Source organism: Oryctolagus cuniculus, chromosome 1, assembly GCF_051225735.1.
Source record: "Oryctolagus cuniculus isolate XC-2025 breed Fujian yellow rabbit chromosome 1, ASM5122573v1, whole genome shotgun sequence".
Lineage (NCBI taxonomy): Eukaryota > Metazoa > Chordata > Mammalia > Lagomorpha > Leporidae > Oryctolagus > Oryctolagus cuniculus.
Genome location: NC_142867.1, coordinates 5,513,094 through 5,540,704, shown reverse-complemented (window position 1 = coordinate 5,540,704; position 27,611 = coordinate 5,513,094). Strand labels below are relative to the sequence as shown.

At 58.1% G+C, this 27,611-nt stretch overlaps 1 protein-coding gene across 1 annotated transcript in view; it reads left to right on the top strand.

The window, feature by feature from the left end:
- The window catches only part of PACS1 (phosphofurin acidic cluster sorting protein 1), a 159,502-nt gene that overhangs the window by 108,097 nt on the left and 23,794 nt on the right, over positions 1 to 27,611 (top strand). Inside the window, exons 2-8 of the mRNA XM_089319588.1 lie at positions 3,285 to 3,372; positions 16,770 to 16,859; positions 17,438 to 17,563; positions 23,210 to 23,354; positions 23,528 to 23,619; positions 23,696 to 23,776; positions 27,269 to 27,328. Of these exons, the coding sequence (XP_089175714.1) occupies positions 3,285 to 3,372; positions 16,770 to 16,859; positions 17,438 to 17,563; positions 23,210 to 23,354; positions 23,528 to 23,619; positions 23,696 to 23,776; positions 27,269 to 27,328 (682 nt within the window). The remainder of the gene's footprint in view (positions 1 to 3,284; positions 3,373 to 16,769; positions 16,860 to 17,437; positions 17,564 to 23,209; positions 23,355 to 23,527; positions 23,620 to 23,695; positions 23,777 to 27,268; positions 27,329 to 27,611) is intronic.

The following is a 27,611-nucleotide window of genomic DNA, read 5'->3' as shown; positions in this document are numbered from 1 at the left end:
TCCCCCTGGCCCCGGCCTCGCGGCCTCCCACTGAGATTCTCGAGATTATGTAGGGCACGCCCAGGCAGGGCAGGGTTCAGGGTCCTGACTTGGCGATGTCCTGCAGAGTCCCCTTTGCCGTGGAAGGGACGCGTTGCACAGGCTCCAGGGGCTGGGACGTAGACCTGCTAGAGGTGAGTGTCATCTAGTCCAGCACAAGGAGACTGGAGTTCACGCCCACTCTGCCACGCAGAGTGTGTGCGTTTAGGTGCCACCTCTAGCCCGAGATCTGTCTTCTGCCACATGGGTGCAGCGCGGGCCCCAGCCCCAGCACACTTACCCAGGCCCTGTGTTTGAGTTCTGGTGGGTGGTTCTCCGTCATGTGCCACAGTGGAATGCACGCGTGACGGTGGCCCCGCTGGAGGCTGTTGCTGGCAACATCGTGGCTGGCTGAGTGATGCCGCACGACCTGTCGCTGTGGGGAGCAGTGCGCGGCTGGGGAGGCCTGGCAGGCTCTCCCGCGCTTCAGCGAATCCCGATTCTGACGGGAGAGAAATATCTCTGTGTCTTTTCCTTTGTGGTAGCGGATCTGAGAAAGCACTGGAGTGAGGAATTCAAAACCAGAATTCAGTTCTGTTGATGGGGACTTTTTCCTCCTCTTTCTTTTCTTTTCTTTTTTTTTTTTTTTAAGATTTATTTATTTATTTGAAAGTCAGAGTTAACACACAGAGAAAGAGAGAGGTCTTCCATCCACTGGTTCACTCCCCACATGACTGCAATTGCCAGAGCTATGCTGACCTGAAGCCAGGAGCCAGGAGCTTCTTCCAGGTCTCCCACGTGGGTGCAGGGACCCAAAGACCTGGGCCATCTTCTGCTTTCCCAGGCCATAGCAGAGCGCTGGATCGGAAGTGGAGCAGCCAGGTCTCGAACTGGCACCCATATGGGATGTTGGTGCTTCAGGCCAGGGCGTTGACCCACTGCGACACAGCGCTGGCCCCTTTTCCTCCTTTTTCAAAAATGAAATCCCAGGGCCTGTGTTGAGGTGCAGCAGGTTAAGCCGCCACGTACAACACTGACCTCCCACACGGGCACCACGGGTTCCATTCCCGGCTGCTCCACTTCCAGTCCAGGGCCCGGCTAATGTTGTCTGGGGAAGCAGCAGAAGATGGCTCAGGTCCTTGGGCCGCTGGCACCCATGTGGGAGATCCCAGTGGAGTTCCAGGCTCCTGGCGTCGGCCTGGCCTGGCCCTGACCATTGCAGCCACTGGAGAGTGAACCAGCAGATAGAAGATCTCTCTGTCTCTCTCTCTCTCTGTCTCTCTCTCTCTCTAATTCTGCCTTTCAAATAAATAAATAAACCTCTGTAAAAGTGAATTTCTTCAGTGTTTTCACATGTGTGTGTTCATCTGGTTCGAGGCCATTTTAGGGAGGTGCTAATTCCACGTGACGAGTGTGTGCTGAGCCACTAGGCGCTCGGGAGACGGCGCGCACGCGAGAGGCTGTCAGAGGCCTGCTCCCGGCCCTCTCAAAGTCCGTCTCCTGTAGAAGTGTTGGGGGACGGCCTGGGAGAAACGTGCGGCCCAGGGGCTGAAGGCTGAGGAGGCGCGAGCCGCCAGCCGCGCGCTTGGGCTGGGGCCGGACAGGGCACGGTGTTGCTGGCGGAAGAAACGGCAGCGTTTGAAGGCCCGGAGGACGGTGGTGGAAGTTCAGTGTGGCTGGAGCTCAGGACGTGAGGAAGGCCAGGGAGGGCCGAGGTAGCGTCGGGAGCAGCGCAGGAGAGCCGGGCCCACGGGAGGAGAGCCGGGCACGTTCCGCCCGACTCAGGACTGCGCGGACTCTGGTCAGCTGTGTCCCTGCTTCCCCGTCCTGAGAGCCCCTCCCAAAGCAGCTGCAGGAAGGCAGTGTGCAGACGCGCTCCCAGCTCCAGGAGAGCCCTGCCGTGGTCGGGGCCACGGTCGGCTCAGATGGGAGCCCCTGAGACTGCAGGGTAGGGGACAGTCCTGTTGCTCTTAGCTGCGGGGACTTTCGTGATCTGTGGCCCTGCAGATTTTCTGCATACTTGGAGCAAAATTCAGCGGAAATAGAATCCGTGGCCGTTTGCATCGTGTCCTGCCCGTGGTGGCCGTGGGCTCTGTGTGGACGGTCGCCCCGTTGCTAAGGATCTGCGTCTGTGACTTAGTGTGTGCCAGGGGAGGGTGGAGGAGGCACCGGGTGAGCAGGCAAGCACTCCGCCCTCCCCCAGAAGCCTCCTCTTCCCACGGCCCGCACACGTCGCCCCGCACGCTGCTGGGACTAAGAGGCAGGTGGGTTCAGGCTGGAGACCCGTGAGCCCCCTGCGTTCCTTAGGTTTGACAGCCTCTGTCTCCCTCCAGGCTGGAGACCCGTGAGCCCCCTGCGTCCCTTAGGTCTGACAGCCTCTGTCTCCCTCCAGGCTGGAGAGCCGTGAGCCCCCTGCGTCCCTTAGGTCTGACAGCCTCTGTCTCCCTCCAGGCTGGAGAGCCGTGAGCCCCCTGCGTCCCTTAGGTCTGACAGCCTCTGTCTCCCTCCAGGCTGGAGAGCCGTGAGCCCCCGCGTTCCTTAGGTCTGACAGCCTCTGTCTCCCTCCAGGCTGGAGAGCCGTGAGCCCCCGCGTCCCTTAGGTCTGACAGCCTCTGTCTCCCTCCAGGCTGGAGACCCGTGAGCCCCCGCGTTCCTTAGGTCTGACAGCCTCTGTCTCCCTCCAGGCTGGAGACCCGTGAGCCCCCGCGTCCCTTAGGTCTGACAGCCTCTGTCTCCCTCCAGGCTGGAGACCCGTGAGCCCCCGCGTTCCTTAGGTCTGACAGCCTCTGTCTCCCTCCAGGCTGGAGACCCGTGAGCCCCCCGCGTTCCTTAGGTCTGACAGCCTCTGTCTCCCTCCAGGCTGGAGAGCCGTGAGCCCCCGCGTCCCTTAGGTCTGACAGCCTCTGTCTCCCTCCAGGCTGGAGACCCGTGAGCCCCCGCGTTCCTTAGGTCTGACAGCCTCTGTCTCCCTCCAGGCTGGAGAGCCGTGAGCCCCCGCGTCCCTTAGGTCTGACAGCCTCTGTCTCCCTCCAGGCTGGAGACCCGTGAGCCCCCGCGTTCCTTAGGTCTGACAGCCTCTGTCTCCCTCCAGGCTGGAGACCCGTGAGCCCCCGCGTCCCTTAGGTCTGACAGCCTCTGTCTCCCTCCAGGCTGGAGAGCCGTGAGCCCCCCGCGTCCCTTAGGTCTGACAGCCTGTGTCTCCCTCCAGGCTGGAGAGCCGTGAGCCCCCGCGTTCCTTAGGTCTGACAGCCTCTGTCTCCCTCCAGGCTGTTCAACCTGACGCTGAAGAAGCTTGTGGTGCTCAAAGAAATGGACAAAGACCTGAACTCCGTGGTCATCGCTGTGAAGCTGCAGGTGCGCGGGGCGGGTTGGTGTCCAGGGCCGGGAGCGGGCTCACCCGCCACTGCACGGCCACAGAAACGTCCCTGCCCGCACAGGGCGGCAGGGCCCGGCGCCAGGTGTCCAGGGCCAGGAGCGGGCTCACCCGCCACTGCACGGCCACAGCATCATCTCTGCCCGCACAGGGCGGCAGGGCCCGGCGCCAGGTGTCCAGGGCTGGGAGCGGGCTTACCTGCCACTGCACGGCCACAGAAACGTCCCTGCCCGCACAGGGCGGCAGGGCCTGGTGCAGCGAAGCAGAGCCAAGGAAACCCCGTTTCTGTACGCCTGATTGCCCCCGCCCGCCTATCGAGATTAGCTGAGGATCGAGGGACGCAGGTGCTGGAGCGTCTTGCAGCTGCTCAGCAGGACGCGGTGTGGGTGGGCGATGCCTGGGTGGGCGATGCCTGGGTGGGCGGTCTCGGGAGCTTTCCTCCGTGTGGAGAATGCTTACAGCCTAGGACTTCGGACTTGGCAATCTGCAGAGCACCGGGGCAGTCGTCCTCTGAGCAGTCCCTCACCTAGTTCCTTACGCTGCGGCCTCTTGGCCGATGCAGCACGCTTCCCGACCGTGTACTCTGAGTATTCCTGAGTCAGGGAAGGAGGTGGGGGAAGCAGCCTCAGACGGAAGCGTTCAGTTGCCAGCCAGTTACCGAGTGGCAGAAGTGGGCAAGTGGGTGGTTTCTGTTAACTCAGACCCTACTACCCGTCTGTCCTTAACTGGTTAGCGCCTTCCTACTAGACTCCCTGACCCTTATTGCGATTCTGAAATGCATTGGCGTCAGTAAACAGTGGTCACTTTCTTCAGCCTGAGGTTGGAGCATTTATTTATTTATTTTTAAAGATTTATTTTATTTATTTGAAAGACAGAGTTCCGTAGAGAGAGAGAGAGAGGTCTTCCATCTGCTGGTTCACTCCCCAGGTGGCCGCAACGGCCAGAGCTGCGCCGATCCTAATGCCCTGGCCTGAGCACCAGCATCCGGTATGGGCGCCAGTTCTAGTCCCGGCTGCTCCACTTCCAATCCAGCTCTGCTGTGGCCTGGGAAAGCAGTAGAAGATGGCCCAAGTCCTTGAGCCCCTGCACCTGCGTGTGAGACCCAGAAGAAGCTCCTGGCTTCGGATCGGCGCAGCTCCAGCCCTTGCGACCATCTGGAGAGTGAACCATCGGATGGAAGACCTCTCTCTCTCTCTCTGTCTCTCTCTCTGTCTCTGCCTCTCCCTCTCCTCTTCTCTCTGTGTAACTCTGACTTTCAAATAAATAAATAAATCTTTAAAAAAAAAAAAAGAAAATAGCAAGCTGTAGGATAACTCCCTCCTAAGCAGAGTATTTTATTAGCTGGCTCACTTATTTTTTTTTTTTAAGATTTATTTTATTTATTTGAAAGGCAGAGAGAGAGGGAGAGACAGTTCTTCCATCTGCCAGTTCACTCCCCAAATGGCCGCAATGGCTGAGGCTGGGCCTATCTGGAGCCAGGAGCCTCCTCCAGGTCTCCCACATGGGTGCAGGGTCCCAAGCACTTGGCCATCCTCTGCTGCTTTCCCAGGCACATTAGTGCAGAGCTGATTGGAGCAGCCAGGTCTCGAACCTGTGCCCACATGGGATGCCGATGCCACAGGCAGCTGCTGTACCCGCTGTGCCACAGCGCTGGAGCCGGCTCACTTATTACAGAACAGTCTGTTGCCTTAACGCTGGCTTCATTACAGTCCGCCTCCAGCACTCACGGTGTGCAGATCACACACTGGGTCCTCTGGTCTCGTCCCGGGGTGAGCACTTCGTGACTTCAGTCCTCAAACGTGCAGCGTTTCAATGACCCCTGTGAATCCCTGTATGTCCCATCTCGTGTTCCAGTTCCCTCCTCATCTGTGTGCATGATGGCTCCCAAATCTGTGAAGTGTCCGCGGCCGCCGTGGGGCAGTGCCGTGAGGTGCAGCTCTCCGTGCCGTGCCCTCCTTTCCCGACGCTGCCCCCATTTCTAGGCCACAGGCGGTGCCCCCGTTCTCAGGCCGTTCCCTGCGCGGAAGGCTGTCGCTGTCCCCTGCACACACTGTTGAGTGGTTTTCAAAATTCGCTACTAGTGAGCCACCCCTACAGTTAAACGTGTTTACCCAATTGAATAATTTCTTTTATTTTCTGATGAAGTATTTAACACTTTCTAAAATTATACCAAACACAATTATCCTAGATTTTTTTTCATTACTTCTGAGCATCTGGAAGTAATTAGGAAAATAATCACATTTGGGGCTGGTGCTGTGGTATAGTGGGCTAAGCCTCTGCCTGCAGTGCCAGCATCCCACATGGGCGCTGGTTCAAGTCCCGGCTGCTCCACTTCCGATCCAGCTCCCTGCTAATGTACAGTAGAAGTTGGCGCAAGTGCTTAGGACCCTGCAGCCGCCTGGGAGACCCAGAGGAAGCTCCTGACTTCAGATTGGCCCAGCTGCAGCCATTTGGGGAGTGACCCAACAGATAGAAGACCTTTTTCTCTGTCTGTAACTCTACCTCTCAAATAAATAAAATCTTAAAAGAGTTTGTAAATTATCTTCTAAAAAAAAAGAAAAAGTTGAGCCGGCGCCACGGCTCACTGGGCTAATCCTCCGCCTTGCAGCGCTGGCACACCGGGTTCTAGTCCCGGTTGGGGCGCCGGATTCTGTCCCGGTTGCACCTCTTCCAGGCCAGCTCTCTGCTGTGGCCCGGGAGTGCAGTGGAGGATGGCCCAGGTGCTTGGGCCCTGCACCCCATGGGAGACCAGGAGAAGCACCTGGCTCCTGCCATCGGATCAGCGCGGTGCGCCGACCGCAGCGCGCCAACCGCAGCGCGCCAACCGCAGCGGCCATTGGAGGGTGAACCAACGGCAAAAGGAAGACCTTTCTCTCTGTCTCTCTCTCTCACTGTCCACTCTGCCTGTCAAAAAAAAAAAAAAGAAAAAGAAAAAGAGTCAGGTTCACCTGCTCGGTCGTCTGGTAGTTACCTTCCGGGCGTCTACTACAGGCCTGCCGTAAGCAGCATCAGCGCAGGATGCGGTCCACGGCCTCGAGGCCCTGCGATGCGTCTGCTGTCGGGGTGAAACCCCCGGGGCATCGCTGACATCCTCTCCCGGTGGCTGTTTGCTCTGAAGGCAACAGTGCTCATTCTGTGCCGCCTTCGCCCAGACGTGCCCAAGCAGCCGGCTGCAGCTGTGACCACGACCTGCTGAAGGGGAGAAAAGCAGTGTGGCTGCAGAATGTGCTGGAGAGAGCAGTGAAGACGGTGCCCGTCTCTGCAGCTCTGTGTGAGGAGGTGGTCGTGTGCACGAGCATTCCAGCTCCACAGGGCACGGGCTTTGTCGCGGGGGGGTGCCGGCGCCGGTGCCCATCCTCTGGCGCAGCCGCCGCTCCCGGAAGTGCTTTGGATGCTCTGCGAACTGATTTCCTGTGGTCGGAAGCTGAACTCTGGAAAATGAACAACCTGATTCTGTCTCTTAAAAAATATGTATTTATTTGAAAGCAAAGTTACAGAGAGAGGGAAAGAGAGAGAGAATCGTCAATTCCCTGGCTCACTCCACAAAGGACTGCACAGGCTTGGACTGGGTCAGGCTGAAGCCAGGTGCCTAGAACTCCATGCAGGTCTCCCACGTGGTGGCAGCGGCCCAGGCCCTCGGGCACCTGCCTGCGGCCTTCCCAGGCGCACCCGCGGGGAGCTGGATTCGAAATGCCACCCCAGGTGGCACTCCCTGGGGTGCGGACGCTGCAGGCAGAGGCTTCGCCCCTGCAGGTGCCGTCCCTGTGCCGCGCCTTCAAGGAAGACAGCGAGCGTTTGCTGCCCAGGATGAGCAAAAGCTGAGCCTTCAAGTGGAAACTGGGGGAAACTTGTCTCTGCGCTGTGCGTTTAGCAGCTTCCCGGTTCTTCGTGGCTTTTCCGAGCAGATCAGAGGCGATGTTAATGTTTCTAGCTTGTTAGGTTGACTAATGGAAGATGCACCTCTGCCGTATTTGTGGAGCTAACCAGCGCCTGAGATTTCAGGATTATGCTGGGTAAGAGATCAGTCAACGAGTAAAGTGGGCCAGTAGATTGAATTTTGCTTTTCACTTGTATTTTGAAATAATTTTTAAAATACAGAAAAGATGCAGGAATAGTACAAAGAGTTCTTGTTTGTCCCTGGCCGTCTTCCCTCTGATAACGTCTTCGATGACTCATTCATGAAAACGAAGATGTCCGCCTGGGTGTGGCACCGTTAACCAGATGGCCGCATGCCTTCAGACTTCAGGGTGCTCCACTCTGTCTTCCTGTTAACTGATCGGACTTGGATGCGTGAGAGTGTAAATGTAAAGCCTCTCTGACATGGTTAGAGGTCTGTGAAGCCAACCTGTAAGGAACTAACACTTGCGGCGTTGTGGTGCATCATCCCGGAATTTCCATGATTATCTGAAGACGCTGTCAGATTCTCTCCTTTCCAGTGACATACCTCCCTGAGACCGGATTTTTTTTACATATACTCAACCAAAACAGTATTTTGGGACAAATTACATACAGAAACAGGTAGATTCCAGCTGTCTGATTAAGCCATACATCTCCCTCACACACTGCTGATGGAACTGTGAAATGGGGCAGCCCTTTGGACCTCAGATCTTACTGCTGGCTGTGTAGCCGAGAGAAGTGAGAACACAGAACCTAGCCCGTAGATGTTCACAGCAGCAGGGCTCGCCACAGCCAAAGAGAACAACTCGGGACAGCCCATGAGTGACGAATGAAGGTTATCCAGAGGGCAGACTATCATTTGACAATTTAAAAAAATGCATGCATCCGTCCACAAAGATGAACCCTGAAAACCTTGTGCCAAGTGAAAGAAGTCAGTCACCAAACACCTTCCTAGGATTTTCGTGAGCTGCCCGCAGCGGGCAGGTCCCTGAAGGCGGGAGGTAGGGTCGTGGGTCCGAGGGCAGGGGCCGGGGCGGACACGTGGGAGGTGACAGCTAAAGAAGGTGCTGACAGCAGCTGCTGACGGCGGCACAACCCGAATGTAACAAAAGCCATGTAGCTGCCTGCTTGGAGCCAACTGTGTGGTGGTTGGAGTCTGTCCTGGTACAGCTGTTCTTTAAAAAAAAAAAAAAAAAAAACACTGCTGTTTTCTCACTAAGTTGTTTTGTTTTAGAAAACATCTTTCATCAAAGATGTGCATATGTAAACATGTAATCAGTTTGTCATTTTGGGGGTTAAGATTTTTTTTTTAAAGAGAGAGGACTTGCATCCACTGGTTCACTCCCGACAGCCACAACATCCAGGCTGGACCCGGCTGAAGCCAGGAACCAGGAACTCCATCCTGACCTCCGGCCCGGGTGGCAGGGCCCGAGGACGTCCGTCATCTGCTGCTTTGCAGGGTGCGTTGGCAGGGAGCTGGGCTGGAAGCAGAGCAGCCGGGACGGGAGCCGGCACTGGGGTGCGGTGCCAGCCTCAGAGCGGCCGCCGTCCTGCTGTGCTGCAAGGCCGGCCCCGTGGGGCCCCCGTTACTGTGAGTGAGTTGATGATATTTTCAAGTATCTGTCTTAATTCCTAACGTGATGAGTAGCAGTAGCTACACCTGGAGAAGCAAAGCCTGTTCGGGATCCTTCGCAGTTTTTGAGAATGTGGAAGGTCCTCAGATCAAAACGTTAGAAGTCGTCGTAGCAGAAGGAAAGAGACAAGCAAAAGAAAAGAAAATGCTGGGATGCATTCTTGAAAATACGCTGATGGCAGAAGCTGGGATTCCCGTATTTAAATGGGGAAAACACATTTTCAGACACCCGGGAGAGCTCGGGCAGGTCCTCAGCCGTCACTGCAGCGCTGCTAGGTTTCTGCAGGACAGAGCACCGAAGGCGTTTAACTTTAAAAAGAAGCGTTTGAAACACCAGGAACCTCGGGGTGAGTTTTGGCCCATCAGCTGAGGCACCGCTTGGGATGCCGCATCCTGTGTCAGAGGGCCTGCTTCCAGGCCGGCAGGTGATGGCTCAAGTACTTGATCCCTGCCACCCACGTGGGAGACCTGGATTGGGTTCCAGGCTCCTGGCTTTGGCTTGGCCCAGTCTCGCTGTTGCAGGCGTTTGAGGACTGAGCCAGTAGATAGAAGACTGATCTCCCTTGTCCCTCCTCTTCTCCTTCCCTCCCCCTTCTCCAGCCTTTCTGCCTTTCAAGGAAAGCGAAAATTAATTTAAAAAAGTAACTAATACACTCAGTGGTGCTACCTTTGTGTTCTGTAGTGATAATATTAGATAGATTGTTTTGCCTCTGTGCTGCAAATACAGAGAGATTCTGTAATATAAACAAAGGACATGAGACGATACTAAAGGTAATTTTTAGATTGGATGCAAGTGGCAGGGTCCCAGGCACCGGGAAGAAACAAACGCTAGGATGCGTGAAACCTGCATCTCAGGAAGGGGTAAAGACGATGCCTGCGCCGGGCTGGGCACGGGCCAGGCCTCTGATGCCTGCACCCGCGTCCTGCTGCCTCGCACATGCAGAGTCCTCTCCACTTGGGATAGAAATGTGTACAGACACTCACGGCGCATATTTGGATGGAGAGATTTCGGACAGTGGGAGGTGATGTGTCCTGTGGGGAAAGGCGTAAGATAAAGGGGCTGGTGCGGGGCTGATGCTGTGGTGCAGTGGGTTCAGCTGCCTCCTGCGATGTGCACTTCCCAGATGGGCACAGGTTCAAGTCCCAGCAGCTCCACTTCCAATCCAGCTCCCTGCTAATGTACATGGGAAAGCGGAGGAAGATGACGACCCAAGTGCTTGGACCTCTCCGCCCGTGTGGGAGACCAGGGTGGAGTTGCAGACTCCTGGCTCCAGCCTGGCCCGGCCCAACAGATGGAAGATCTCAGTCTGTCTCTCCCTGGCTCTCTGTAGCTCTGCCTTTCCAATAAAGTAACGTCGTTAAAGGGGGATAGAGAGTGCTGGGGTGGAGGAAGTCAGCAGATGACCGGCGGGGCTCAGGACTCAGGGCCGAGCTCATTGAGAGAGACTGCGAGGGGAGGGCTCAGGGCCGAGCTCATTGAGAGAGACTGCGAGGGGAGGGAAGTGAGGGAGTGAGCCAGGTGTGGTCTGGGAGAAGAACCTCCAGGCAGGGGAAGCAGCCAGTGGGGGGTTGGGGGGGCAGGGCCCCGGGGCCCCAGGGCAGGCATGGCTCTGGCAGACTCGGGAGGAAGAGGGGCAAGCATTGAGGCTGGGAGGAGGGGGTGGGGGTTGGGGGCTGGATTATTACACGGCCTGTGGCTTTCATTCTGTGGGAATGGAAGGTTGTGGACAGAGAGTGAGAAGGTTCTCTGGCTGCGATAAGTCTAAGTCGGAGGAAGGAGTCAGTTAACCGGTGCTGGAGGTGAGAGCCCAGGCCCTCCTGCCTGCATGGTGAGAGGACACCAGAGGACAGCGGTTCTGGGAGCACCTCGCGGGCAGCTCAGTCAGGAGCCAGGGAGAGGTGTGGGCGTTCGGCCTAGCGGTTAGACACCCGCATTCTACCCAGGGAACCTGAGTCGGTCCCAGCTTCTGGAGGCAGCAGGTGATGGCTGTAGTGCTTGGGTGCCTGCCGCAGCGTGGGAGACTCCGTCTGGATTGCGTTCTGGGCCCCTGGCTTGAGCCAGGACTCAAAGCTGGGCCTCCGAGCCGGGCACTCTGGCAGCGGGTGTGGGCGCCCACACAGCCTCTCCACGGCTGCCCCTGACTGGTTTCTTCAGAAGCCACAAGGACGAGGCTGGTCCCGGGATCCACGGACGGAGGCTGCTGGAGACGGGAAGGGTGCTCGGCTGCATCTGCGAGGAGACGTGAGAGGACTTGAGAGCAAAAATAGACGGCTCCGGAGGCTGTGCTGTGGAGGGGCAGCCTGTGGGGGAGCTGGCAGGGCCTGTGGGACGAGGAAAGAGACGGTTCGGAAGGCGAGGGGAGTTAATGATGTAAGGGAGGAGAGGTGGCAGGCGAGTGAGAAGAGCTGGGGGCCCTGGGCCCGTGACTCTGGCTGGCAGCGGAGGCGTGTGCGGGAAAGCAGGAGGGAGTGGGGTGTGCGCAGGTCCAGCGGCAGCGTGTGTGGGAGGCGGCTGCCTCCCCTCAGGAGGAGGGATCGGGGTCATCCGCTTGGAGTGGGGGATATAAGGTGCTGGGGACTTGAGGGAGCAGTGTAGTCATCGTCCGCAAGGAGAGTGGGAAGTGAAGGGACTTGGGGGTACAGCGGCTACCGGGCCATGCTGCAGCCCACTTTTTATTTATTTATTTTTATTTTGACAGGCAGAGTGGACAGTGAGAGAGAGAAAGGTCTTTCTTTTGCCGTTGGTTCACCCTCCAATGGCTGCCGCGGCTGGTGTGCCGCGGCCGGCGCACCGCACTGATCCGATGGCAGGAGCCAGGTCTCCCATGGGGTGCAGGGCCCAAGTACTTGGGCCATCCTCCACTGCACTCCCAGGCCATAGCAGAGAGCTGGTCTGGAAGAGGGGCAACCGGGACAGAATCCAGCGCCCCGACCGGGACTAGAACCCGGTGTGCCGGCGCCGCAAAGCGGAGGATTAGCCTACTAAGCTGCGGCGCCGGCCTGCAGCCCACTTAAGATTGGGGTCATCAACGCCAGGTCAGACGGCTAGCCTGACTGCGCGTTTCTCTGCAGGCCTGTTCCACTGCTGCCCTTGGACTGAAACAGGGCCGTGATTCACCAAGTGAGCGTGCCGGAGGTGGAGCAGCGCAGGGCGGTGGAGGCCGGGAGTGTGCAAGGGCGCGTCCTAAGGACCACGCGGGCAGGGCAGGGAGGAGGGGGACCCACACCAGGGCACGGGGACGTGAGAAGAGGGGAGGGCCGCGGAGTGCGGCTGCTGGGGCTGGAAGGATGGCTGTTGGCGAGCGGGAGTGGGAGTGGGAGGCACGAGATCGAGACCGGGTACTGGATGTAACGCGCAAGGCCCAGCTAGGACCTGGGGGTGAGCCAGGCCGTTAGGAAGAGCGTTACTGAAATCACGGGGATTTACAAGTAGGGGAGCACTGGGGGAGCAGTGAGTCACTCAGGAGCTAAAATCTAGGCGTGAGCGGGGGTGACTGGCGATTACGGAACAGCAGCCACAGGAACGGGGAGCTGAGCCGATGACGTCAACTCCGAGTGGGAAGTAGGAGGGAGAATGTTCCAGAGCCGGGAGACCACCTGCCCGCCAAGCCCCGTGGTTTGTGGCTTGTGGGAGAAAAGCGGGCACGTGAGAGGGCGGCCCCCAAGGCCGCGTCTCCAGGGAGGACTGGGCTCCTGGCCCAGCTGCTGTTGGGCCTGTGGCCACATGGTTCCCTTTAGGGAGCCGCCCTGTGCGCTGCAGAGTGGCCAGCAGCACCCCCGGCCCACGCTGCAGATGCCAGGACCCTGCTACCCAGTGACAACCAGAAGTGCCTCGGGTGTTACCACGTATCCACCGTGAGGCAGAATCACGCCTGGTTGAAAACCGCTGTCCTCCTTTGGCTGCATTTTCTGTGCCCATTTTTCTGGAGATTCCCCAAGGCAACAGCCTGACCACACTGGGGCCAGAGCTTCTGAAGGCCCAGCAGTCGCGGGCGTCTCCTGCGGTTCTGGTCGGTGCAGTGAGATGTTACTCTAACTAGAAGCATTCTCAAATGCTGTAGCCAGGAAATTTTCTCGCCTGCATTAAACAAAATGAAAGTTAGAGGTGGAGAAGAAACCTAAATGTAAAAACTAAAGTTACAAAACTTCTGTAGGAAAGTGAAGCAGAAAAATGTCCCAGCCTTGGAATAGGTGAGGGTTTCTTAGGAGCCAGAAAGCATAGCCATAAAAGAAAAAATAATAAAACGGACTTGATGAAAATTAGCCTACATCATCAAGGGCCACCACTAGGCAAATAATTAGTAAGAAAATATGTACAGTGTGTCTATCTGACCAATGACTTCTAGAAAATGGAAAAAACCTGCAACTCAAGACAGATAGCCCTGTTGTTTTAATGGACAAAGAAATTCCATCGGGCACCGCTTAAGTGGAGATTCACACATGCCCCCTGAACTGTGGGATTCGTCTCAGAGAAGTGCACCACCCAAGACCCAGCAGCTCGACCCGAGGGGTTTACCCAGCATAGAGCGAATGCCCGCGCAGGATAGCAGCGTTAGCCGCAATACCCAAGATCTGGGAAGGACCCCCGTGTGAACCTGCAGCCACGGAAGAATGGATGAGCCAGGGTGGGGCTTTCCGCTCAGCCGAAGCAGGGTGAGCTGGTACCGCAGGCAGCAGGCTGTGCGCCTCCGGCAGTCCTGTTGGGCGAAGAGGCCCAGCAGAGAGCAGTGCGCGCTGTGTGAGACGGTGTGGGCTGAGTGGGAAGACCCTCGCTGCACTGTCTGGAGCACTTGAGGGGATCCTGACTTTATCCAGGGGTGGGTCACGCAGGTGTGTATATGTACCAGTTCATCAGTCTGTGCGCCTAGGGTTGAGGTGCTGCACTGTTAGCTAAACGGAACCTCAATTTAAAAAAGTAGCTTTTGGGGCCGGCGCCGCGGCTCACTAGGCTAATCCTCCGCCTGCAACACTGGCACACTGGGTTCTAGTCCCGGTCGGGGCGCCGGATTCTGTCCCGGTTGCCCCTCTTCCAGGCCAGCTCTCTGCTGTGGCCCGGGAGTGCAGTGGAGGATGGCCCAAGTCTTTGGGCCCTGTACCTGCATGGGAGACCAGGAGAAGCACCTGGCTCCTGGCTTCAGATCAGCGCGGTGCGCCGGCCGCAGCAGCCATTGGAGGGTGAACCAATGGCAAAGGAAGATCTTTCTCTCTCTCTCTCTCACTGTCCACGCTGCCTGTCCAAAAAAAAAAAAGTGGCTTTTGGGGACCTGGAAGAAGCTCTTGGCTCCTGGCTTTCAATCAGCACAGCTCTGGCCGTTGTGGCCAATTGGGGAGTGAACCAGCGGATGGAAGACCTCTCTCCCTCCCTCTCTGTCTCTCTCTCTCTGCCTCACCAGCTCTCTACCTCTCCTTCTCTGTTTAACTCTGACTTTCAAATAAATAAATCTTTAAAAAATAAAATAAAATTTAAAAGTGGCTTTTGCTCAGGCCTCCTACTGATCTCTTCTTATAGTTTAAGAATAATTTGGCTCACCTTAATTATTTTGAGATAAATTTATTGACTGCTATTATATTGTGATTTCTTCTGTAGAAAACAGTCTATCACTTATTTTCTGAGTTTAATAATGCCAACTGGGACAGGCATTTGGTCACTTGGGACACTCACATCCCATATCAGAGTGCCTGATTCACGTTGCCACTCCTCCACTTCCAATCCAGCTTCCTGCAGTTGTGCGCCCTAGGGGCAGCAAGTGATGGCTCAAGTACGTGGGAGACCTGGAGTTACTGCGGCACAGTTAAGCTACATTTGTCATGCCGCCGTCCTTGATCAGAGTGCTGGTTCAGTTCCAGCTGCTCCACTTCTGGTCCAGCTTCCTGCTGATGTGCCTGGGAAAACAGCAAAGAGGGCCCAAGCACTTGGTGCCCTGCCACCCACGTGAGAGACCTGGGTAGAGTTCTTAGCTGCTGGCTTCAGCCTGACCCAGCCCTAGCTGCTTCAACCATTTGGGGAGTGAACGAGCAAGTGAAAGATTTTCCTTCACTCTCCCTCCCACCCCTTCTCTCCCCACCCCCTCTTTCTCACCGTCACTCTGCCTTTCAAATAAATAAATAAATAAGTACATAAATATTTTTTTAAAAAATATTTTAAAAAAATATTTATGTACTTGAGACGCAGTTACAGAGAGAGGGAGAGACAGAGATTTTCTATCCGCTGATTCACTCCCCAGATGACCACAATGGCTGGAGCTGGGCCGATCTGAAGCCAGGAGCCAGGAGCTTCTTCCAGGTCTCCCACGCAGGTGCAGGGACCAAGCACATGGACCATCTTCTACTGCTTTGCCAGGCCATCAGCAGCGAGCTGGATAGAAAGTGGAGCAGGGGCCGGCTCTGGCGTAGTGGGTAAAGCCACCACCTGCAGTGCTGGCATCCCATGTGGGCTTCGTTTCTAGTCCCTGTTACTCTAATTCCGACCCAGCTCTCTGCTGTGGCCTGGGAAAGCAGTAGAAGATGGCCCATGTCCTTGGGCCCCTGCACCCATGTGGGAGATCTGGAAGAAGCTCTTGGCTCCTGGCTTCAGATTGGCGTAGCTCTGGTCATTACAGCCATGTGGGGTGTGAACCAGCGAATGGAAGGCCTCTTTCTCTCTCTCTCTGTCCCTGTCTCTGTCTCTCTGTCTCTCTCTCTCTCTGCCTCTCTATAAGTCTGCCTTTCAAATAAATAAATATTTAAAAGGAAAGAAAGAAAGTGGAGCAACTGGGACTCAAACCGGCACCCATGTGGGATGCCAGCACCCAGGCAGATGCTTAACTTACTACACCACAGCACCGGCCCCCAAGAGAACCATTGCAGCAGAAACACTGGCTGGACAACTGTGCAGTTCTTGCAGAAGGAGAAGATGAGATCAGCCCCTCGAGAACATGTTGTTATTATGAATAGGGATTGGAGAGCCTGTTTTCAAGTTCTGGCTCCTTCCCAAATCCAGCTTCCTGCTAACGCATCCCGGGAAGCAGCAGGGGGCAGCTCAGGGAGTCGAGTCCCTGCCACCCACGTGGGAGACCTGGCTGGGGTTCCAGGCCCCTGGCCCCAACCTGGCCCAGCTCTGGCTGTTAGGGGCATTTGGGGAGTGAACTAAATAAACAAATGCATTTTTTAACGTGATTTCCTTGGAGTTCACTCTCTCGGGCCGTCCTGTGCGAGTGTAGATAGTGCTTTGCTCCCTGGCTGCTTTCCGGAACGGTTGCTCTCACTTCGCCGTCAGCGGGGAACGAGTGCAAATCTTGCCACCACATCCTTACCCACCTTGAATGTTGTAAAAATTTTTTTTTTATTGTTGCTACTAATTTTAGAGCTGTGATTTTTTTCTTCTTAGACAAATGTTTGAGCGTCATTTATGTACCGGCTGTGATTTTCTGGAACTCGTGTTGAACAAGACAGCTCTGTGTCCTAGTGAGATGCGTTAACAGCGCTAGGGCATCTAACCCAGGCCAGGTTGGAAGGGGAGGAGCTGAAGGGAGAAGATGTTCCCTAAGCTGAGACCTGAAGCAGGCCCGTGAGCCGTGCGCAGCAGCAGCAGAGGGGAGGCGTGAGGGGCGGCCCGAGCGGAGGGTCCGTCAGAGGGGAGAAGGGCAGGCTGCGGTGGGGGCCTGGGCGACCTCAGACGTGGTCCCAAGCGTCTCTGAGCACCGCCCCCTGGGGAGAACCTGCTGCGTACCGCTCGGAAAATCACGCCTCTGACCTTGAGCGGAGTGCGGCTGAGACGAGGACGTGCGTGGACGGTCACAGCGCGTCTTCCTGTGGCCTGACTCCTGGGGACACGGCCTTGACAGATGTTATTTGTTTTCTTGGTTTCAGGGTTCAAAAAGGATTCTTCGCTCCAACGAGATCATCCTGCCAGCCAGTGGCCTGGTGGAAACAGAGCTGCAGCTCGCCTTCTCCCTCCAGGTAGGAACGTGGTCCCAGACAGTCCTGCAGCCTGGAGAGCGTGCTCCCCCGAGGGCGAGACGAGGGAAGGTCCCCGAGCAGCGCCCCCGCTGCCCCCGAGGGGCACCGAGACCTCCCGGGCTGCCGGGGAGCCAGCTGCCCCCTCCCCCTTTCCTGGCTGAGACCACCTGCCGGGGCCCCTCGTCCTGCCACGCTCGGCTCTGTCCCCTCCTTCCGGGTCCTCAGTGTGTACCCCACCCATGTGATCATCCCCTTCCTTCTCTCCCTTCACCCTCCTCCTCCTCCTCCCTCCTCCCTCCTCCCTCCTCCCTCCTCTGATGTATCTCATCCTAATCCCGGCAACCCAAATCGAAATACCTGGGATCACACGGCAAAGCCGTAGTTTCTGAACACCCGTGGACCCGGGGCTTAGCGGAAGCCCCTCCGGCGGCGTCTCACCCACGACTCTGCCACACCCGACCTCCCCTTTCTCAGGGAAGCTGGGGCGGGGGACGACTGTGTGTCCCGAGCCGGGACCAGAGCCCAGCAAGGCCCTGCCTGCCGAGTCACCACCCTTGGCCGTGTCTTGTGCTCAACAGTACCCTCACTTCCTGAAGCGAGACGCCAACAAGCTACAGATCATGTTGCAAAGAAGGAAGCGCTACAAGAACCGGACCATCCTGGGCTACAAGACCTTGGCTGTGGGGCTCATCAACATGGCGGAGGTGAGCAGGACAGTCCCCGCGTGCCAGCCCTGCATGCGGAGCCGAGGGCGACGTGGGCCAGCCGGGGCTCCCAGCGCAGGCGATTCTGTTAAACTTTATTCTGTAAACTCATTGGTCAGAAATTCAGAAATGCCTCTTTCTATCAAGTACCTGTTCCTCACGTTTTTTCTTTTTTATTTTTTTTTAAAGATTTATTTATTTATTTGAGAGTCAGAGTTACACAGAGAGAGAGAGAGAGACAGAGAGAGAGAGAGAGACAGACAGAGAGGGGTCTTCCATCCGCTGGTTCACTCCCCAATTGGCTGCAATGGCCAGAGCTGCGCCGATCTGAAGCCAGGAGCCAGGAGCTTCCTCAAGGTCTCCAACACGGGTGCAGGGGACCAAGGATGTGGGCCTTCCTCCACTGCTTTCCCAGGCCTCAGCAGAGAGCCAGATCAGAAATGGAGCAGCTGGGACTAGAACTGGTGCCCACATGCGAGGCTGGCACTGCAGGCCAGAGCGTTAACCCACTGCTCCACAGCGCCAGCCCCCACATTTTTTCTTTAACTTTTTATTTGGGGGTTTTTGTTTTTGAGGGAAAGACCTCTCCTCCACTGGTTCATTCCCAAACACCCACCCCTGTCTAACTTTCTAAAAGACAACTTCAGACTGAGAGAAGAGCAGTTGGGACCCTGTTAGGAATTTCCAGCCCCAGGTTCGCCCCCGCCGTGCGCTCGGCGTGTCGCCGCACGTGCCTTGCAGTTCTCGCTGTGTGTGCGCTTGGGCACACGTTATGCTCTTTGCTGAGCCAATTGAGAGCGAGTTGCCGGCATGCGGCCCCCTTACACGTAAATACTGCACCATGTCGGCTTCCTAAACACGAGAACACTCCCGGCCTACCCTGTGCCCCCACGAAGGTCAGCACACTGACACCGACGGCGCTCCTCCGTCTGTGCCGCGTCCCCGTGTCTCGGCTACCTTGTTACCTTTTTTTGTTTGTTTGTTTTTAAGAGATTTATTTGTTTAATTTGAAAGGCAGAGAGAGAGAAGGAGAGACGAGATCTTCCATCCACTGGTTCACTCCCCAGATGGCCACACTGACCAGGGCTGGGCCAGGCTGACACCAGGAGCCAGGAGCTTGTTCTGGGTCTCCCACACGAGTGCAAGGGCTCAGGCACTAGGGTCATCTTCGCTGCTTTCTCAGGCGCAGTAGCAGGGAGCTGGATTGAAAGTGGAGGAGCCAGGACTTGAACTGATGCCCATACGGGATGCCAGCGCTGCAGGCCATGGCTCAACCTGCTGCACCACAGTGCCGGCCCCTCTCGGTGACCTCCGGGCCGGGATCTGGTCCAGCGTTCTGAGTTGCGTTTTGTCGTCCTGCTCTGGTCTCCTTCGGTGTGCCGCAGCCCCCAGATTTCCTTGTCCCTGTGACCTTGGTGTATTTCAGGTGCACAGGCTGGAGAGTTTATTGAGCGTGGCTCAGTCCGGGCTCATGTGGCGTCGTCGCGAGATTAGCTTTAGTGTGTGCGTCCTGGTGGGATGACGCCAGGGGTCCTGCTCTGCTCCTCCTGGAGCGTATTGAGCGTGGCTCAGTCCGGGCTCGTGTGGCGTCGTCGCGAGATTAGCTTTAGCGTGTGCGTCCTGGTGGGGTGACGCCAGGGGTCCTGCTCTGCTCCTCCTGGAGCGGCCTGGTAGAAAGCCGGGTTCTTCGTGACGTTCACTTTCACCACTCGCACAAGATGGTGGCTGCGGAGTTTTCCTGTTGTGTGATAAGCATTTCGCATCCATTAATGAACAAGTACTTCATGGGGAGGTGGTGTGAGGTTACTCAGTGACTCATTTCCCGCCTTTCCCCAAGTAGTCTCAGCAGCTGTAGATGATTCTACCTAACTCGGTTGTTATCTGATGCTTGCCACTCGGTGAGTTCTGCATCTCACCAGTCTGCTGTATTTGCTCATTGGTTTCCTTTCTGGTCACCACAGTGACCAGGGCTGGGTGGATCTGAAGCCAGGAGCTTCCTCTGGGTCTGCCATGCAGGTGCAGGGGCCCAAGCACTTCCATTGCCTTCCCAGGCCATTAGCAAAGAGCTGGATGGGAAGTAGAGCAGCCGGGACCCAAACTGGTGCCCACATGGGATACCGGTGCCGCAGGTGGAGGCTTAGCCTGTGCCACAGCGCCGGCCCCTCTTTCCTTCTTTCAGTATTTATTTATTTATGTATTTGAAAGCCAGAGTTAGAGAGAGAGGGATCTTTCATCCACTGGTTCACTCCCCACATGACCACAAAGGCCAGGGCTGGGCCAGGCCAAAGCCAGGAAACTGGAACTCCATCCAGGTCTGCCACATGGGTGCAGGGGCCCAAGGACTTGGGCCTTATTCCTCTGCTTTCCCAGGCCACAGCAGGGAGCTGGAGTGGAGGTGGAGCAGCCGGGACTTGAACCAGCGCCCACACTGGGTGCCGCTCTTGCAGGCAGCGGCTCAATCTGTGCGCCACAGCTCCGCCCCGTTCTTGGTTTTCTGTTGAGATGGAGCGTTCCCTTTCCCCGTTTACTGCCTGGCTCGTTTATGGGCATCGGCTGTGGACCGGTGGATTCCGCTGTTCCTCAGCTGAGTTTAGTCAGTACTCGAGAAACAGCCGTCTCGTCTGCGGGTTCACGCACCAGAGGCCTGCAGTGGCCGGGGCCAGAACCCGGAGCTGGGACTCCGTGCAGACCCCCCACACCCCGGGGTGGCAGGTGCCCGGTGCCCCACCGTCTGCTCCTGTCCTGCTTGCTCCCAGGGTTTGCAGTACAGGGAACTAGGATTTGGAACCAGAGCCGGATTGAACCTGGGCACTCTGAGATGGCACGTGGTGTCTTAGCTGGCTTAATTACTGCCATCTTTTTTTAATTTTGATATTTAAATTGTCTCAGATGTGGCCGCCGGAAGCCACTAAGCCGGCCTCTGGGTCCTTTTTGGTTCTTTACACACTTTCCTGCTTCCTGGAACAGAACATTCCAGGCGCATGTGTGCTTTGTGAGCCAGCCTTGGAATGAGCAGGCAGAGGAGCCCTGGCTCGCTCTAGTGGAGCGTGGTGTGGGCCCCAGAACCTCGGAGTGCCCACTTCCCGCTCTGCTCCCTCAGCGGGCAGAGCCGGGACGGTGTGAGGAGCAGGACGCGGGGGTGTGCGAGCTTCCTGCCCACAGCTGTAGTAGGACGTAGAGGCGCGCAGTCGCCCCCGCAGGCACCGCGCCCTCGGCTCTGAACCGAGGCCGTGTGGGCCCAGGCCGTGGGGGTGCGCGGGCGCCCTCGGCTCTGGGCCGAGGCCGCGGGGGTGCGCGGGTGCCCTCGGCTCTGGGCCCAGGCCGCGGGGGTGTGCGGGCGCCCTCGGCTCTGGGCCCAGGCCGTGGGGGTGCGCGGGCGCCCTCGGCTCTGTAGCCCCAGCACACCTTGATCCCCGGTTCTCACCCTGGCTCCTCCCCTAGCCTCTCTGTAGGCCAGTTCACCTACGGATCGGGTCGGGTATTTGCTCACCCGTTCTCCAGCCAGGCGGATCCTCTCCTCCCTCGTGAAGGGGATGATGGGAGAAGCCATCCAACAGGTGTCCAGGCGTCTGTGTCCTTGAGTGCGTTAAACGGGAAATATTTTGCGGCCACAAGAGAACGTGTGAGTCCCACCCTGCCCTTCTGTCCCCTTGGATTTGCATCAGGGCAGAGGGAATGCAGGTTCCCGGCTGTCAGGCCCCGCCCTTCTCCCGTGTGCGTGGCTGTTTCTCATTGCGAGACAGGTGACCCTGGCCGCAGACCCGGCCTCTCCCAGGCTGGGAACCTGGGTCTCTGGGAAGGACCGGAGCTAGAGGTCGGCAGTCATTTTCTGGGTGGCTGGCTGAGCACAGGCGCAACGGGAGGGGGTTGGCGCTGTGGCGTGGCAGGTAAAGCCGCCACCTGCAGTGCCGGCATCCCATATGGGCACCGGTTCAAGCCCTGGCTGCTCCTCTTCCACTCCAGCTCCCTGCCATGGCCTGGGAGGGCAGTGAGTGTTTGGGCCCCTGCCCCCACATGGGAGACCCAAAGGAAGCTCCTGGCTTCAGATCAGCCCAGCTCCAGCCATTGTGGCCATCTGGGGAATGAACCAGCAGATGGAAGACCTCTCTCTCTGTCTCTCCCTCTCTCTGTCTGTAACTCTACCTCTCAAATAAGTTAAACTAAACTTTTTGAAAAAACAAACAAGGCGCTGGTGCCGCGGCTCACTAGGCTAATCCTCCGCCTTGCGGCGCCGGCACACCGGGTTCTAGTCCCAGTCGGGGCCCCGGATTCTGTCCCGGTTGCCCCTCTTCCAGGCCAGCTCTCTGCTGTGGCCAGGGAGTGCAGTGGAGGATGGCCCAAGTGCTTGGGCCCTGCACCCCATGGGAGACCAGGAGAAGTACCTGGCTCCTGGCTTCGGATCAGCGCGAAGCGCCGGCCGCAGCACGCTGGCCGCGGCGGCCATTGGAGTGTGAACCAACGGCAAAAGGAAGACCTTTCTCTGTCTCTCTCTCTCTCACTGTCTAACTCTGCCTGTCAAAAACAAAACAAAACAAAACAAAAAAAAAAAAAAAAAAAAAAAAAAAACAAAAAAAAGGCACTGGGAGGGCAGAGGCGTGGATCTGGAGCGGGAGAAAACGTGTACTGGGATTGCCATCGTCATTGGCTTCAGCGGCCAACACGGAGACTTCCGGGACCTCTGATGGCGTGGGGTTCCTCCCCACCAGTGAGCAGCGGACACCTGCTGGGTGTCCCCAGACTCCGTTTAGTCCTGACAGACACTGACCGCCTGGAGGGGGCCTCACAGCCCTCGGTTGAGGCTCGGCCGCCTGGGCTTCAGGTGCCGGCCGCAGGCCCCAGACCGTCTGACCTGCGCCTGGCTGTTAGTTAACCTGCTAGAGTGGTCACAGAATTCAGAGGAGCACTTTCGAGGGCCCACCAGCTGTTACCAGAGAGACCACAGAGGCTGCAGATGAGGAGACACGTGGGGAGGGCACCCTGTCTCCAGGCGCCTCCATGTCGGAGCCCCCGTGTTCTCTGTCCGAAAGCTCTCTGATTCTGCCCTTTTGGCGTTGGTTATTTATATATGTCTTCATTTATTGTAAAGGCGAAATGATGGAGGAGGAGAGAACTAGCTTCCATCTGCTGGTTCACCCCTAAATGGCTGGGGCAGTGGAGCTGGGCCAGGCTGTGCAGCCAGCAACTCCCTCCCCGTCTCCCACATGGGCTGCAGAGCCCAGGCACTGAGGCCTGCCTCCCGGGTGCGTCAGCAGGGAGTGGATAGGGCCTGAACCAGCGCTCCCATGTGGGTGCCCGGGTCACAGGCGGTGACTTACCGCTGGCCCCGTTGAGGTTTTGTGGAGTCTTCTAGCGTAAGCATGGCTGAAGCAGGGATAGCCATGCTGAGATGCAGCCGGACATGCGGGCGCGATCCATGCGAGTGGACCGGCCGGGGAAGCCGGCAAGGCGAGCTCCGCACAGAAACCCGGGGGGCATGACAGCTTCTGTCTGCCACCTTGGGGAAGAGTTCGCCTGACCCACCGTGCGGGAGGACTTACAAGCTGGGAGCCGCGGGCAAAACCTAGAGTGGGCGTCGTGGTGCTGCACATGCTTTCCTGGGCTGACAACAGCAGCCCTGGGGCTGCGGCCCCTGCCCTTTGACCCTAGGTGATGCAGCACCCACACGAGGGCGCCCTGGCCCTGGGCCTGCACAGCAACGTGAAGGACGTCTCCGTGCCCGTGGCGGAAATAAAGATCTACTCGCTGTCCAGCCAGCCCATCGACCACGAGGGGATCAAGTCCAAGCTGTCGGGTGAGACGGGCCTAGTGTGTGCAGAGTCCCTGGGCCGGGGGGCCCTTCCCCACCTCCATCCACCCGGGGAAGGCCGGGCGAGGCGCAGAGCCCCTGCAGCGCGCCAGCAGGGAGAGCCCTGGTGCAGCCCGTCAGGCGCCGCCCGGCGGGGCTCACCGAGCTGTCTCCCCCAGACCGCTCCCCGGACATCGACAACTACTCCGAGGAAGAGGAAGAGAGCTTCTCCTCCGAGCAGGAAGGCAGCGATGACCCCCTGCACGGGCAGGTGACTCCCGCAGCCCTCGCGTGGCGTCGGGGACGCTCCTGGGCTCCCCCGCCTCATCCCACCCCCTGCCCATCAGGACCTGTTCTACGAAGATGAGGACCTGCGGAAAGTGAAGAAGGCCCGGAGGAAGCTGACCTCGGCCTCGGCCATCACGCGGGTGAGCTGCCGAGGCTCGGGGGTGGCTCGCCCGCTGTCTTCAGCTCGGGTTAGGATGGGGCCCGCGTCTCCGCTCTCACCATCCACGCGTGGCCGTCCCCGCCACACCCCGTGCGCCCCATTCCGAGTCACCCTGGTGGGGACCGGCTGTCACTGACAGGTGGTTGCAGGGTAGAGGAAAGGCGGGGAGCCCTCGTTTTAGAGTTGGGAGCAGGTGGCACGTCCCCAAGGAGAGAGCAGCGGCTCAGACACCTGTGTGCCTCAGGCGCCGCCCTGAATCCCGCTGTCCGTGACCGAGGAAGCCGGTCCGTCCGGGAGCGCCGCACGTCGTGGTCGCTTGTTGAACTCGCCCAGGAGTAACGAGCCAACTCTCGGGAACTCGCTGGCCCTGGGCTCGATGGGGTCCGGTTGCCATCAGCAGAGCTCCTGCTTCTGCCTCGGTGGTCCCAAGCCTCGCGGACAGGTGCCTCTGGAGCACCCTCTGGCGTGAGGCTTCCGTGAGTCACTGGTTTAAGTTTTAGTTACTTATTTGAGAGGCAGAGAGAGAGAGAGGTCTTCCATCTGCTGGTTCACTCCCTAAATGGCCGACAGCTGGAGCTGGGCCAGCCAAAGCCAGGAGCTTCTTCCGGGTCTCCCACACGGGTGCAGGGGCCCAAGCACTTGGGATATCCTTCACCTGCTGTCCCAGGCCACAGCAGAGCTGGATCAGAAGAGGAGCAGCCAGGACTCAAACCGGCACCCGTGTGGGATGCTGACACCGTAGGCAGCAGCTTTACCCACTGCACCACGGGGCCGGCCCCAAGACCCGGATTCCTGAGTGAACCTTAACTGAGCCTGGCGTCCCTGTGCTAATGGGTGGGGAGGCCGGATGTGCTGGAGCCTCTGAGAAGGGAGGTTCGCGGTCTGCTTCCTCCCAGCGCTGTGGGTGCAGGCGGAGCAGCCCGTCCCCTCGGGGTGAGGCGTGGGCCAACCTGCCCACGGTGCCCCACTGTGAAGCAAGGCCGCTCTCGCCTCCCAGCCCACGGTGTCGCTGGACTGCGGCGGAATCTCAAGACCAGGCCCTGATGGCCCCTCAGTCAGCGAGCAGGGGCCGTGAGAGCTGTTGCCTCCTGCCCAGTGTCCACCCTCGATTGGCTCCAGAGAGCTCCGGCAAGGCCACAGGGCCTGCAGCTGCACCTCCCCCTCGACCTGCACATGGACGGCGGCTGGAGCCCCCTCTCGCCGCCCGCTCTTCCCGCTGACACTTTCCTTTTCCTGCCCTGTGACCACAGAGAAGCCCTGATTCCTTCCCGGGGTGCCCCTGGAGCTCCGCGGGTCCCCTCCCCTCCCGACAGGCAGCCCGCGCCCTGCGCCCTGCTAGCATCCGCTTCCCGGGGCTTTTTCATACAGGCTGCAGGGACGCGGCAGCTGTGTTTCCACACTTCCGTGTCTACCTCCTCCTAACACGCGTGTTCGTCCCTCACCCCCGGGAACACTTTGTTCCTGACACACTGCTCTCCTTGCTGTTCTCACGGTGCCATGCCGTCTTGGTCACGGACCTCGAGCCTCTGCCCTGCCCGCGGGCCCTCGAAGGCCCGTCAGTGCGACTGGCAAGTTAGTTGTTCCATGCCCAGATGGCAAGTCCGCTATTCAGGGGAGAAGTGCTCATGGCCACAGGCTAAGCCTTGTGCCAGGAGGTGAGGCTGGTCCTTGCCTCAGGAGCCCAGTATCCGGTGACAGACACATCTCAGCACGTGGCTGTAGCAAAGGGCAGGGGTGGAGGGGCACGGGCAGAGTGTGTGCGGGAGGCAGACAGCAGGAAGGAGGAAGTGGCCTCCCGGGGCCTGGACCACCAGGCCAGCTTCGTACAGGAGAGGCCGGGAGACAGGGACAGTGAGAGCTCTCATCAGCTGTTCCCTCCCCTAATGCCCACGCCAGCAGGAGCTGGACCTGTCTGAAGGCAGGAGCCAGGAACTCAGTCCAGATCTCCCTTGTGGGTGACGGGGACCCAAGTACTTGAGCCATCGCCTGCTACCTCCCAAGGTCTGCGTTAACTGGAAACCGGAGTCGGGGCAGAGCCAGCACCGGGCCCTGAGAGGGGTGGGGCATTCCAAGCACCCGCCCTGGGGCTGGCACCGTGGTGCAGTGGGTTAAGCCACCGCCTGTGGCATCGGCATCCCATACGGGCGCCGGTTCAGGTTCCCTCTGCCCCACTTCCGGTCCAGCTTCCTGCTAATGTGCTGGGAAGGCGGTGGGTGACGGCACAAGTGTGGTCCCTGCCCCCCCCCCCCCCCCCCCGGCGAATCTGCTGGAAGTCCAGGCTCCTGGCTTTGGCCTGGCCAGCCTTGACCGTCACAGCCATTTGCTGAGTGAACCAAAGGTGGAAGATCTCTTTGTCATTCTGCCTTTCAAATAAATAAAATAGGGAAAAAAATTTTAAACTTGCCCTGAGGGTTTTTTGTTCACTTGTTTTTTTTTTTATGATTTAGTTGTGTATTTATTTATTTGAATAAATAAATATTTATTTGGCAGAGAGAAAGGGAGAAAGAGACAATGAAGAGATTGTCCATTCATTGGTTCACTCCCCAGGTGGCTGCAACAGCCAGGCCGAGCCAGGAGCCAGGAGCTCCGCCAGGTTTCCCACGTGGGCGACGGGGACGCACGTCCTTGAGCTGCCATCTGCTGCCTCCCAAGCTCATCGGCAGGGAGCTGAGTCAGGAGCTGGGCCTCAAACCAGACTCCCACGGGATGGGGCGTCCCACGTGGCTGTGCAGCCCACTACACTAGGGTGCCCACCCCCTTGCCCGAGGTTTTTAAAGATAGAACTTTGCCAGATAGATCTGGACGGAATTTATCAAGACAGGAGATCCCAGAGAAAAAGGCCCAGTGTCAGAGTAGCGCCATTCAGGTTTTTCTATTTATTTGAAAAGCAGAGTGACTCCTGGTGGGGGGAGGGGCTGAGAGCGCTCTCATCCACTGCTTGACTGCCCCGTGGCTGCAGCAGCCCCCGTCCCCAGCAGCTGTCCCTGACTGATGCTCCTCCTTTAAAAAACTATTTTTTATTTATTTGAAAGGCAGAGTTACAGAGAGAGGAGGAGAGACAGACAGACAGATTTTCAGTTGGCTGTTTCCCTGCCCAAATGGCTGCAGTGGCCAGGGCTGGGCCAGGCCAAAGCCAGAAGCCAGGAGCTTCATCCTGGTCTCCCACATGAGTGCATGGGTCCAGGGACTGGGCCATCCTCCACTTCTTTCCCAGGTGCATTAGCAGGGAGCTGGATGAGAATTGGAGCAGCCGGGTCTTGAACCGGCACCCATATGGGATGGCGGCATCACAGGCAGAGACTCCACCTTCTGCGGCACAGTGCCAGCCCCTGGTGACAGGTTCTGGGTGCTGGAGGGGAGAGCTCCCAGTGTCCTCTCTCCTTACAAGAGTGGACTCAGGGTCTGTGTTGGCCGACTCGGGCTGCCCGCTAGTCGACGCTGCTTGAGAACCGCTGTGCCGTTTGTCCCGTAGCAACCCAACATCAAGCAGAAGTTCGTGGCCCTCCTGAAGCGGTTTAAAGTTTCTGATGAGGTACGGCCCCTTGCCCCCGAGACTGAGGGTGAGTAGAAGTCCCTGGGTTCTGTTCCCGTCCCTGTGTTGCCCTGGGAGGCGGGATCCCCGCAGCACAGTTGCCTGCCCCGCTGTGCGTCCTTAGGAGGCTGTGTGCTGTCCAGAATGATGGAGCTGGCCGTGGTCTCCTTTCCTGGTGCCCACTCCTGGGAGAGGCCCCGGGGAGAGGGTGGCTGAGGAAGGGCGTGGGCTCCTGGGCGGGCAGACGGCTGGGCTGTGTACATGGTGCTCAGGAGTTTGCAGT